This window comes from Alosa alosa, chromosome 15, assembly GCF_017589495.1.
Source record: "Alosa alosa isolate M-15738 ecotype Scorff River chromosome 15, AALO_Geno_1.1, whole genome shotgun sequence".
NCBI classification, from domain to species: Eukaryota; Metazoa; Chordata; class Actinopteri; order Clupeiformes; family Clupeidae; genus Alosa; species Alosa alosa.
In genome coordinates, this window is record NC_063203.1 from 5,784,366 (window position 1) to 5,796,864 (window position 12,499).

General features: G+C 39.1%; 1 protein-coding gene across 2 annotated transcripts; it reads left to right on the top strand.

Moving 5' to 3' along the window:
* The first annotated feature begins 5,306 nt into the window (after positions 1-5,306).
* mrps23 (mitochondrial ribosomal protein S23) lies at positions 5,307-10,996 on the top strand. Of its 2 annotated transcripts, none has more exons than XM_048264911.1 (5): positions 5,307-5,502; positions 7,160-7,339; positions 7,504-7,581; positions 9,935-10,058; positions 10,467-10,996. In XM_048264911.1, the coding sequence occupies exons 1-5, from the start codon at positions 5,459-5,461 to the stop codon at positions 10,620-10,622; spliced, it is 582 nt and encodes a 193-aa protein (XP_048120868.1). In that variant the 5' UTR covers positions 5,307-5,458; the 3' UTR covers positions 10,623-10,996. The 2 variants fall into 2 exon arrangements, with proteins under 2 accessions (XP_048120868.1, XP_048120869.1); XM_048264912.1 differs by lacking the exon at positions 5,307-5,502 and adding an exon at positions 5,746-5,834.
* The last annotated feature ends 1,503 nt before the right edge of the window (positions 10,997-12,499 follow it).

Consider the following 12,499-nt stretch of genomic DNA (forward strand, 5'->3'; position numbering starts at 1 on the left):
TCAACAATCAAACAAGCCACTTTGATTTTTTGCTGTTTTCATTAATACAAAAGATGGGTGACCCCCCCTCCTAGACAAAAAAAAGTTAGGTGACCCTCCCCTCAACAAAGAATAAAAAGACATGACCCTCCCCTATTTTCCTCCGGTGACCCCGTTTATAAATAAAGAACGATCCCTAATCACTTTTATCCTTCATTACCCATTTGCAAATTATGGTGAGTAACTACTCATTGTGAGATATATTTCGTAATATCTTTATTATAATGTTTCCCATTGTAATCATGTAATTTGTAATGTTTTGCATGGATGTGCGCTGGTGTGTGTCCCTGTGGATGAGAGAAGCAGGGTGCGTTGTGCACCCGCCCATATCACTGTTGATAATGTGAAATAACATACTGTATAAACAACTTGCCACGGATTTCTGACCAGGTTTCCCTTGGTCAGTAGGTAGTGTACATATGTAAGGGATAATGTATAGAACGCCGGTCGTCATTGGGAAAATAAGTCCCGACAGGGCGAACCGGACCCCGACGCGCAGCGGAGGATAATAAGATGCTAATAGGCTGAGGATAATAATGGCGCATTATAATTAGATAGGCTAATGCGCCAGACCCCTCCTTCCTAAGACGTTAGGTCGTTAATTGCCACACCCCTTGGCGCGTTGCTCAATAAAATAGAGGGCATGGTGAAAAACTCGAGTCTACGAGGAATAAGCTTTAATCACCTCATGATGATTAAAGACTTTGCTGGCTTTAGACTATCATGATCTACCAGAAACGCACATTTCCTGTCCCGGGATTGTTTCAATGAATGAAAATGCTATAGGCCTAATCCAAAAATGTGGTAAACTGACTATATGATTGATTTCTAGGAGTTGTTTTATAAAATGATATGTAATTCATTAGGCTCCTAGTTTTGTTGTGATAAAGACTGATGTTTTAAAAAAAAAAGAAAAAACGTGAAATTCTGACTGTGACATCATTTGACCATGGTGATGCTGAAATTGATCAAGTCCTCTCATTTTTACCTGCTTCTTTCAGGGGGACAATCTAAAGGGACCCCATCACACTTAAAATATACTTGAAACGAATGGAATTCTCTGATATGTCCGAGGGGGTCACTGAATTCCCTGCTTACATGCAAATAGTTTTGATTCTTGCATGTTCGCAGGCAGAGAAATTGCCATTAAATTGATTGACCGTCAGGCTCTGTCACATCAGACCCCACCACAGCCTTGACAAATAGCCTAGTTCCTATTAGTGATAGTGAAAACGCATTTTATTCAAGAATAAAAACATCCTGAAATGGCACAATACAGTAGGTGTTCCTCATAGGATTGCCTCCATATGACTCAATGTTCAGATTCAAGAATAAGAATACTTTTTTCCAAGATGTTTCAAGTGAAAATGTAGCCTAGGCTATGTTTGTAGCTACTATGTCCCATATGCTTGCAGTCAACAAAGAAGGCCTAGCCTATTCTCTTAAAAGTGCCATGATGGACCTGTCAACATCCTAGAAATAGCCAAGACACTTTTAATAAACACGATATTATTGAAACTATTTCATTAGATTGAATAGTTTATTGCTGAATCAATACGGAGCCTATAGTCAGGGGGCCTACTGAATGTGGTTTCTGTGGGATTAAAATGTGAATTTTTGGAGAGTGGTTGGACTGTCTTTAGAGGTCATTGAACATGGAGAACAATTATGTCTTCATTTTTTTTTACCTGTTGTGAATTTGTATATTTCACTATAATTAACACCATACATTTCGCCTAAATAAGTATAGTATATATACTTTTTTGATCCCGTGAGGGAAATTTGGTCTCTGCATTTAACCCAATCGGTGAATTAGTGAAACATAAACAGCACACAGTGAACACACAGTGAAGTGAAGCACACACTAATCCCGGCGCAGTGAGCTGCCTGCTTCAATGGCGGCGCTCGGGGAGCAGTGAGGGGTTAGGTGCCTTGCTCAAGGACACTTCAGCCCGGCCCACTGGTCGGGGCTCGAACCGGCAACCCTCTGGTTACAAGTCCAGAGTGCTAACCAGTGGGCCACAGCTGCCCCAAATCACTGGCTATGTTGAATAAAGTTCACAAAACAGTTATTTTCTTATTTTTAACAGTATGATCGTATGTTGTATGTCAAACAATTAGAGATAAGATCAATAACCAATCAGTTTCACCAAATACACATACTCCATTGCTGAAAGATAGCAAAATCACAGAACCACAGATGAGACCTCAAACAACATTTAATTCATTTACATATACACAACATATTAGATCTCACCTCCACAATTTCCTCATCAAAATCTACAACTAGTCTACTAAACCTTATTCCTACTCACCTTCTTAAGACTGCTCTCCCCTTCCTGGATAATGTTTTGCTCTAGATTATAAATAATTCAATGCTATCAGGGCATGTACCGCAGTCGTTTAAGACATCTGTTATTAAGCCCTCCCTCAAAAAACCTAGCCTTGTATCGATACTGGTCTTCCTGGACCTCAGCGCTGCCTTTGACACTATAGACAATGACATACTACTTAGGCTTGAAAATTTGATAGGCATCAAAGACTCAGCACTCGCTTGGTTTAGATCAGTGTTTTTCAACCACTGTGCCGGGGCACACTAGTGTGCCGTGAGAGATCATCAGGTGTGCCGCAGAAAATTACCCAAATGTCACTCACTGGTCCAGAAAAGCAACTGTTGCATCAAAGAATTTATAACCACATACTCTCATTGATTGTATGATTGCACTATTTGTGGTATGCACTATGCAGGCATTGTACAACGGGGGCCCCATATCCAGTATTTACAGAATCATCACATATCCAGTTCAAAACAACAATTAAATTAGATATAGTCACCTACAAATGAAACAGAGGGCGCTTGTTATATTGAGCAGGTCTTGCATAGAAGCCATAATAAGGCCATATCTGTGTATTATTTGAAATTTTAGGCTATGGTATGTTTATTTTTTCTTCACACAGGATTAGTGTGTTAGTGTGTCGTGGGACATTTTAAGTGTCAAAAGTGTGCCGTGGCACAAAAAAGGTCGAAAAACACTGTTTTAGATCATACCTTCCTAACCGTCAACAATTTGTACAGGTCCATAATAAACAATCTACCCAGATTATGGTAAAATGTGGAGTGCCTCAAGGCTCAGTACTGAGGCCCCTGTTGTTTAACAGATGATACATAACTATACCTCTCCATAAAACCTGATGAATTAACACCGTTAGCCAAACTTGACACATGTATAAGAGATATAAAGACATGGATGACGAATAATTTCCTGCTTTTGAACTCAGATAAAACAGAAGTCATGGTTTTAGGTTCTAAAAAGATGAGGGATATCCTATCCACATCACATGCTACATATAGTGATCTTCCACTGACTTCATCCACAAGTGTTAAAAACCTAGGAGTTATAATTGACCAGGACCTAGCACTAAGTAATCACATAAAACAGATCACCAAAACTTAATTTTACCATTTCAGGAACATTTCAAAGATAAGTAAGTCCTTATCCTTACCAGATGCCGAGAAATTAATGTTTTGTCATCTCAAGGATAGACTATTGCAATGCTATTGCAATGCTATTATGCTGGCTGTAATAATACCTGTCTAAAGAGCTTACAGCTTATACAAAATGCAGCTGCTCACACACACAAAAAATATGAACATATTTCCCCCATCCTAGCATCTTTACACTGGCTACCTGTTAAAAGTCATTGACTTCAAAATATTACCTATAGTTCTTGGTTGGTTGCCTGCATTGAAAGAGGACACCTCATGAAGACGTTCTTTTGTCTGCTTCTGACAGAAGAAGCACTTATCTATGCTGGCAGCAGCTGCTGCTGAACAAGTGTCCCTCTAGATGGACTTGATGTAGTTACAGGTGTTGCTGCAGGTTCAGAAGATGGTCTACCGCGTCTTTTCTGAAGACACTGAGTCCTGCCTGCTTCACATGATTTCTAGTAGTGAATCTTAGCATGCTGCAGATGCTCACTGTTACAGGTGGATTTGTAGCAGTTCCTGTGCCAAACTGCTTTGTTCGGTTGTAAAATAACTGTACTATAACAATGTAATTGTTGGCTGATCTGTGATACCCATCTCCATACTCTCTCATGGACAAAAACAAGAAATTTGGCATATGTCTCTAGTGATGGGTCATTCACCAGTCCACACATATCTGCCACTGGATACATAGCCCAAAATCTGTTTCTATTAGAATATGTGTGCCATCACCTGACTAACAGAAAGACACACCTCAGAAACTAGACTGTGCCACCATGAACTATGAAAATGTGCTTGCTCAAATGTAGACGGCTAGAAGGTCACTAATATCACCAACCATGAAGAACAGAGCACTACACTTCAAGTTATTCAATATTCTAAATTCTATCACTACCAGCTATCAACAGCCAACTGTCACTGGTAGTCAGGGATGGATTACTGCACGGGCCTACCGGGCCCAAATCCAGAGGCCCAAGGAGTCAGAGGGCCCAAGCCATTGCATGGAATCATTGCCTCAATATCAACACATAGGCTATGAATCTGATTGAAATAAAGTATTGGCCATCCCCAAAATGCACCAGAATACAGGAAATCACATCAAATAATTTTAAAAAATGTCCCCCGCAACAATTAGTGGGGGCCCTTTAATACATCTGGGCCCAGGGGCCTGAAAGTTCATAATCCGTCCATGCTGGTAGTGTCTCTCTTTCTCTTTCTCTCTCTCTCTCACACACACACACCTATCTGTTTGTCTAGCTGATCCTTTACCCTTTCTTTTCTTCACACTTACATAGGCTTCGGAAGGCCTTACAGACTTCAGCTGGTACTATGTAAAAGGCTATTAAACTTGATTTAACAGAGATCTCTGCACTTTGTGCTCTTAAAAAATGTTTTATAATGTTGTATTGTTTATGTGGTCCACTTTTGCACACTACCTTGTAGAATATCTTTGCTTTTTGGCACCAAACCCTATGCTATAATACCAGCAATGTGAGGTTTATGGACAAAACACCAAATTTGACCTTTTCTGAATTTGACCTATGATTTGGGTCCTTCAAAACCTTAAAAAAAATGGAGACATGTTTTTTTTTATCTTAAGAACCCCTAGAACAAAGATATAATACTCTCCAAAAATTAACATGCGAATCCCACAAGCCCCCAAATTAGACACATAGGCCCCCCTACTACTAGTTCATACACAACATCGAGAACTTTTATTATGGAAACTTGGAAAAAATTGCAAACCGTACAATTTGTCCTAGGAGAGGCACCGTACAGCGTCATCAATTCGGATGTCGTGCAGTACTTGCATGCGGCGGCAGTGGTTAACTTGTAAATAGAGCTGCTGGCTAACATGTTTTTCTAAGATTTCCATAGAATTGTCTCCATGCGCACATTTTGGTGATATTTATTAAACAATCGAATGATATCATGGCGGGGAGTCGACTTGAAAAATTCGGCACTGTGTTCACACGGTACGTTCGGCTATTCAGCTTGGTCCCTTTCAAGGTTATCATAGTCATTGGGTTATTCCTTTTGTAACCTAAAGGCTGAGCTACACCAGGCGCGTAACAGGCGCGTTCCGTTCGTGTTGTGTCTGCTGCAACAATTAGCTTCCATTATAATCAATGGAAGTAGCTACACCAGACGTGACAGTGGGGCGTACGTTCGAAAAAAATAGACCATTCATATAAAATGGATTTTACGCGTCGCGAACGGAACCCTTCAGTTACGCGCCTGGTGTAGCTCAGACCTAACAGTTTAGTTGGCTTGCGGCTTTCTTGAAGCAGCTTCAAAGAATTTCATGGTTTGTATGTAGGGTTGTTTTGTTGGCTATTGCTTCAAACCTTAGATGAACAGAATACTTTTGTGTAATGTTAAGAGTGATGATTTAAAAGTCTAGGAAGGCCAAAAGTTAGCAACACATGATGTTCAAAACAATAATGCATGTGTCATGTCTGCTTGACAGAATAAGACCATTCAACAGAGTGTTCAGATTATGCACTCACCTTCGAAGCAGGCCATGCCATCTACAGTAGCCTAGGCCTACATATCTATGAAGCCCTACACCTTTTTTTTCCTTAGAAGATTGAATAGATAGATAGATAGATACTTTATTGATCCCCAGGGGAAATTCAAGAATAGATGACATATTTAGGATGCTTTTATGTGAAAATGAAGAGTTACCATGTGGATACATTTTCCAGACTCTTTACTCTGTAGGCTACCTGAATACAGGTTTGTTGGGCATGCCCATCTGCCAGAATGTGTGACCATTTAACTCATATTTGCTTTACTACTGCTAGTACTACTACTATAGCTACTCACTGGTACCAGAAATCTTCATGGAACCTTGGGAGTGCAGATTTGATTTGTAGGTCTCCATTGAATAGACTGCATTTGCTTATTCTAGGGCAGTGTTTTTCAACCACTGTGCCGGGGCACACTAGTGTGCCGTGAAAGATCATCAGGTGTGCCGCAGAAAATTACTCAAATGTCACTCACTGGTCCAGAAAAGCAACTGTTGCATCAAAGAATTTATAACCACATGCTCTCATTGATTGTATGATTACACTATTTGTGGTATGCAGGCATTGTACAACGGGGGCCCCATATCCAGTATTCACAGAATCATCACATATCCAGTTCATAACAACAATTAAATTAGATATAGTCACCTACAAATGAAACAGGGGGCGCTTGTTTTATTGAGCAGGTCTTGCATAGAAGCCATAATAAGGCCATATCTGTGTATTATTTGAAATTGTAGGCTATGGTATGTTAATTTTTTCTTCACACAGGATGTTAGTGTGCCGTGGGACATTTTAAGTGTCAAAAGTGTGCCGTGGCACAAAAAAGGTTGAAAAACACTGTTCTAGGGAGTGCTATTGCATATTTGGATCAAGGATTAGGACAAGGATCACCACAAAAATAAATGGTTGTAGAGCACTCATATGGTCTATCAAATGACACCAACAGAATCATAGAATAAAGTTGCGTTTGATATTAAAGGTTTTGAATGCTGCTACAACAAGTGTCTAAAGCTTTTGGTTCTGAAAACAATATTGGATGGTGAGTTTCCACCATTGATTAACTGACTCCTCTAAAAAAGCCTTGTTTTTATTTCTTTAGAGTGAGAGATTTAATGCGTGCGGGTGTGATCAAAGAGAAAGACAAACCGATTTGGTACGATGTGTACGCTGCATTCCCACCAAAGAGAAACCCGCTTTACGTGAAACCATTGACCAGGACGGTTCGAAATACTGAGGATAAAGTGCCAGAAATATTCTACAGAGAAGATGTAATCCGAGCGTAAGTTTGAATCTTTTATTTCCAGTCATTTTGTCATTTTATAATTAGACTGTCTGGATGTACAATATGAGCAATTAACAATTATCTGTGTTTCATTTGCATGTCAAATTTTATGTTGTCATTACAATGTCAATGTAGTCATCCATATTATATGCTACTTGCAGGAAATTTTATGACACATATGGGAATGGTCCAAGAACGATCGATCTGTCCAAGTCCAACTTTGTGTCAACATGTCAAAGGTATGTCTCAATATTGTGGATTGATGAATCACATTTCGTTCTTTTGTAAAGGAAGCACGGCAACATATCTTCTACACTGATTTGTAGGGATGTAACGATGCATCGTGAATCGGTTAAAAATCGTTGCAAACGTGTGAAAATTAAAACCAAATGAAAAAATGAATTGCGATGCAACTAATTGTCCATAAACGAATAAATAAATCTATCTGCGCAGCGCTGCAAGATCGAACGCAGCCGCTGATTTGACGATATCGGACCAGGAAGCCATGGAATTTTCTTCCTACAGATACAGATTAGAGTTACAGTTATACTGTAACCTCTCTGTACACAACGTTTACAATATATTGGTTTGTCTGTAGAAGCCTTGTCTGAGGAAGGGCAACCTTGTGTGAGGAAGGGCAGTGTGGCCTGAAACGTTACACTTGTGGTGATTAAACCATCTTATCAATTGGAGCTCCAGTGTATGGACTTTTTACTCATGTCCATCTACTGTAAGTCTCTTTGAGTCCAGCACTTTAATCTCTGGGATGTGTATGCCCCTTGCACAAATTTGTAGAAACCCTCACCACACCACCACAGAAGTGTAATAATATTTTGAGCATTGTTAGTGGTATAAAATAGTGACGTGGCACCTTGCCCTGTTAGTATCACTGTAAGCCCATTCAGTGATAATGCAAATCAACAGTCTTGCTCAAAACGGCATAACATAATTTTGCTCTCGATCAAAAGTTTGAAGTTGTTAACTACCGTAAACAGACCCTAGGTTGTCTTTACCCCAGAGTTACACTTTGAAGCCACGTGGGGAAACTGAACAGTCCAACCAGTACTAGACTATAATGAGCTAGCCAATTAGGCTACTTTGTTTATAATATTTCAAGGCTTTAACCAGTGCTGCTGACAGCTGAAGCAGCAAGAGACAGAAAGATCTATTGGAGCCTAATGTAGCTTAACAGCACTTAGGCTATAATATCTGCATAATGTTTGCTGTCATTAATAAATAATCAGAAATACAGTATTTTATATTTTTATATAAGTAGTTTATAGCCTATAACAATATAATATTATAATAAAAAATTATATTATAGTAATATTATATTATAGTAATATTAAGCTATACATAGCCCATATGCCCCTCCCCCTGGTCAGACACCTTAACTAACATATTTTCTGTGGGAAACACCGACTGCAGCTTATTCAAGTAAAAACATTGTGAGAAAATTGCATCATGAACCTAAAGTCGTGAATCATATCTAATCTTGAATTGAAGGTATTGTTAAATTCCGATAGATTTGTTTATTCTGTGACAAAGTAGCACTGCATTTAAATTCAAGTTCCAATGTTATTTCTCCCCTGAGGGTAACTGAGAATTTTGCCGTGAGTCATAGATGACTAGAAAAATACCACAGACAACAATACTACAATTTTTCTACAATTCTACCAAAAAGTTAGCCTGACGTAGTCATACTCAATTCTAGTCAGAATATGAGTCTGATACTGCTCCATTGGGACATAATTATGGGGCGTGTTTCAACCGATACAGGGGGGGAATGCCTCTGCACTCAATTGGATAGACCTAACCAATCAGAGCAACGAAATAGCTTAGAAAACACACAAACCATCCTTCTTCTTCACAAATGCCTTAACATTGTTTTCTGGTCTTTTGTAAAAGTTAGTGCCGTCAATAACTCCTAGCCTACAACACTCATTAGCTTAAATCTAAGAGATAATGCACTAGGGTAGGCTATTAGGAAAAAACAGATAGCCTATATCCCCTCCGTTTTTAAAAATAATTCTGTTGAACACTGATATGCTACAAACATGTTAAACAGCTGGGAAATCAGAGATTTCAAACGAACGAGGGAACATGTCGCAATGCAACAGCGCTGTTTTCCCTTGATGAAAGTGAAACCACCAGTTTTCCCACATCTCAACTCTGGCCAAAGTTTTCAGAAATAATCGTTTTCAGTGATAAAACCTCATTAAATAATATGCATTTTCCATATGGGGTCTTAAAAGCCATGTATCCGTCTAGCCACAGCTTTTTTGTTTCAAACATAAGCCTAATCTAAGCGTGCTCAGATGACGTGATAGACCAGGCGCTGTTGCTCACCTGTCCATCATCTTAAAGCCCGATTTGATTGGTCCGCCTGATCTAGGGCGAGCATACTTGCTCCACAATGGAGCAATGCCAGACCGAACTTCCCAACCTCAAATGTTGTGGGCGGGACTAAATTCGGAATGGCACCCAGGCTACCAAAAAGTAGCCCAGGAGTACAATCCTGACTAGAGTTCATTATGACTGTATACTGAAACATACAGAAAATGATCAATCCATTGGCTTGGTGTTTGGCAGGTTTGTGGAGAAGTACAATGAATTGCAAAGCTCTGGAAACTTTGAAGAAGACGGCCTCTTTGAGGAGACCAGTAAGGCACTTCTGGCAGAAGGCATTATACTCAGGAGAAAGGGTGGTCCCACAGTGAGTTCTTCTGTTGTCTGTTAATTATAGTTCTGTGATAAGCAAGTGCCCCATACTCGATCAGTGGTAGTATTTCTACTTGGTATCGGCAAACACACATGCGCATTTGACTAACCAAACTAGTTGCCATTAACATGTTCTTTTTGTCATTAAGCATGATGTAAGTCAAACCTACTATTGTGTTAAATTGTGTAATTATTCAGTAGGTTTCTTTGAAACCTTGATGTTTCATTTGTTGAGCTGCCTACATTTTCTTGTGGGAAGATGTACCATTATCCGTTACAGTATGATCCACTGATGATGATCCAGTTTTTTTTTTCTGTTAATATAAAGAAATATATTGTAGCAGGAAAGTACATTAAATAAATATGATCTTGACTTGAGTATACAATACCTCTTGTCCTGCAGGTGGCAGCAGAACACAGAGACCCTATACTGGCCATGAAATTGACCAAAATGTTGGCAGAAGAGCAGCAAACCAACACAGCAGCAGATGAAACGACATCAACACTGAGGGACCAGACACAGACAGAAACACCGACCACAGATCCCAAATCCTCCTAAATACACACCTGCATTTGGAACTCACCCCTTTGTAGCACAAGACCACACGGAGTGTGAGGATTATCAACATACTGCCCATTCATTCGGCTTGGTCTCTAGTTTAAGACATGACCTTGACTACATTTTTGAAGTTACACATGAATGGAAAGGACTATTGATAGTCTGTCAGATTTATGGGATAGATTCTGTCCAGAAGTCTGTATGTTGTGTGTGTGTGTGTGTGTGTGTATATTTCAGCTGCATGTTTGTAACAATTTTGCCACATATTATATGGATAAAATGGGGTAGACGCACTAATAAAAATGTATTTACAAGGTCAGAAGTCTGCTTCAACAATCTTTAAAAATAGGCTTTAATTAAAACAATTTTCATCAGTCCTGCCCCAAGTCCCTTGTGCCTCCTGGGAAAGGCTTTGCTTGCATTTTGTTGTGAAGGTAGCGTTGTAAAGAGCAGTGAGGATCTGAAGCTTGACACATCTCAAAGTCAAAAGATATGGCTCCAACACGTCATGGTTCAGAGGGTGCTTTCATAGCTACACAATCGATGAATGCCAGCACAGTAGAGCACGTCCTGTCTGAATCAAGTCTACATCCATTCAGAGTAGGGGCAATTTATACGACATAAGCATATGTTATATGCAATCTTATCAAGAAAAGCAGCTTTCATTTTGCAAAATGAATCTGGTGTAATAATGTATAAGTTTAATTTTATTTAATGATAAAATAGTGAATTTTAACAAAAGGAACATTCTTGAAAAAAGGCAGGAATATGGGAGACTATCTGAGCCTTCTGCCTATAACAATGAAAATTCAGCAACCAGTTATTGAATAATGCTTCACATTTATCATGCATGCATGCCATGAATCAACTGTAATTTTATATGATGTTTGGAAATTAGTGGTATTGTGGAGTAATTGGATAATCTTATTTCTGTTATATGACCAACCGCTTTGTATCTTCCTATCAATTCTTTCTAACATTTGAAGATGTATTTGCAATTAGCAATATTTATTTATGTCTAAATATTAACAGTATAGACTTTGGTGAACTCACCTTTTCCAGTTCACAATTGGTGTTTGGTTGGTATGGCAGTTGTCATGATGCTTAACAGGAGTGGTAATAGAGGGACTTGGTGGTCGAGCTGGAGGTGCCCAAATGCCTACCATCGCTGCCTGCCACACATCATTGCCATTCGCCTTCTTGGCAGCTGTGCTGCAATTTTTCCCTATTTCTTTTCAAAGTGTCTTCTCAGGCAGGTAATTAACTCTTCCCCTCTTCAGCCAGACTTCTGCCAAGGATATCTGGATTATAGATGATTCCAATTAAGTATAGACAGTAATTGCATTGATCCAAATGCCATTCTTTCCAGCACTCAAATGAGCAAGAACAATTTCTGAGTGCTTGCAGCATGGTAAATATCAACTCTAAAGGTGTCTTCGAGCAACAGTTCCGAGCCACCAAGAGGATTTGAATTTTCTTATTGAATTCAGGTGGAGGAATTACCTTTGGTATTTTCAGATCTGACAGCTTTAAGGTCAGCATAAAGAGCTCACTTAAATGTTGTCGGCAAATAATTATATACCTCAATCCAAATTTTACAACAAAACCTTAATAGTGTGATATGGAGAAAAACACCCATATTGTACAGTCATCATTTGGAGTAGATATAAAGTCTATAAGGTCTATAGACACATTGAGAGAGCTCATACAGTAAGGTAAAATTACCTTACACATTGCTTGCTGCTCATATTTCTGTGTATGAATTAACAAAATCATTGTTACTTCATTCACTTCATTTTGTCAAAATGATATTTTTTGAATATATGACAGGTTATTATTTTGTCCTGTCTGGAAACATGGACTCCAGGATTCTCACT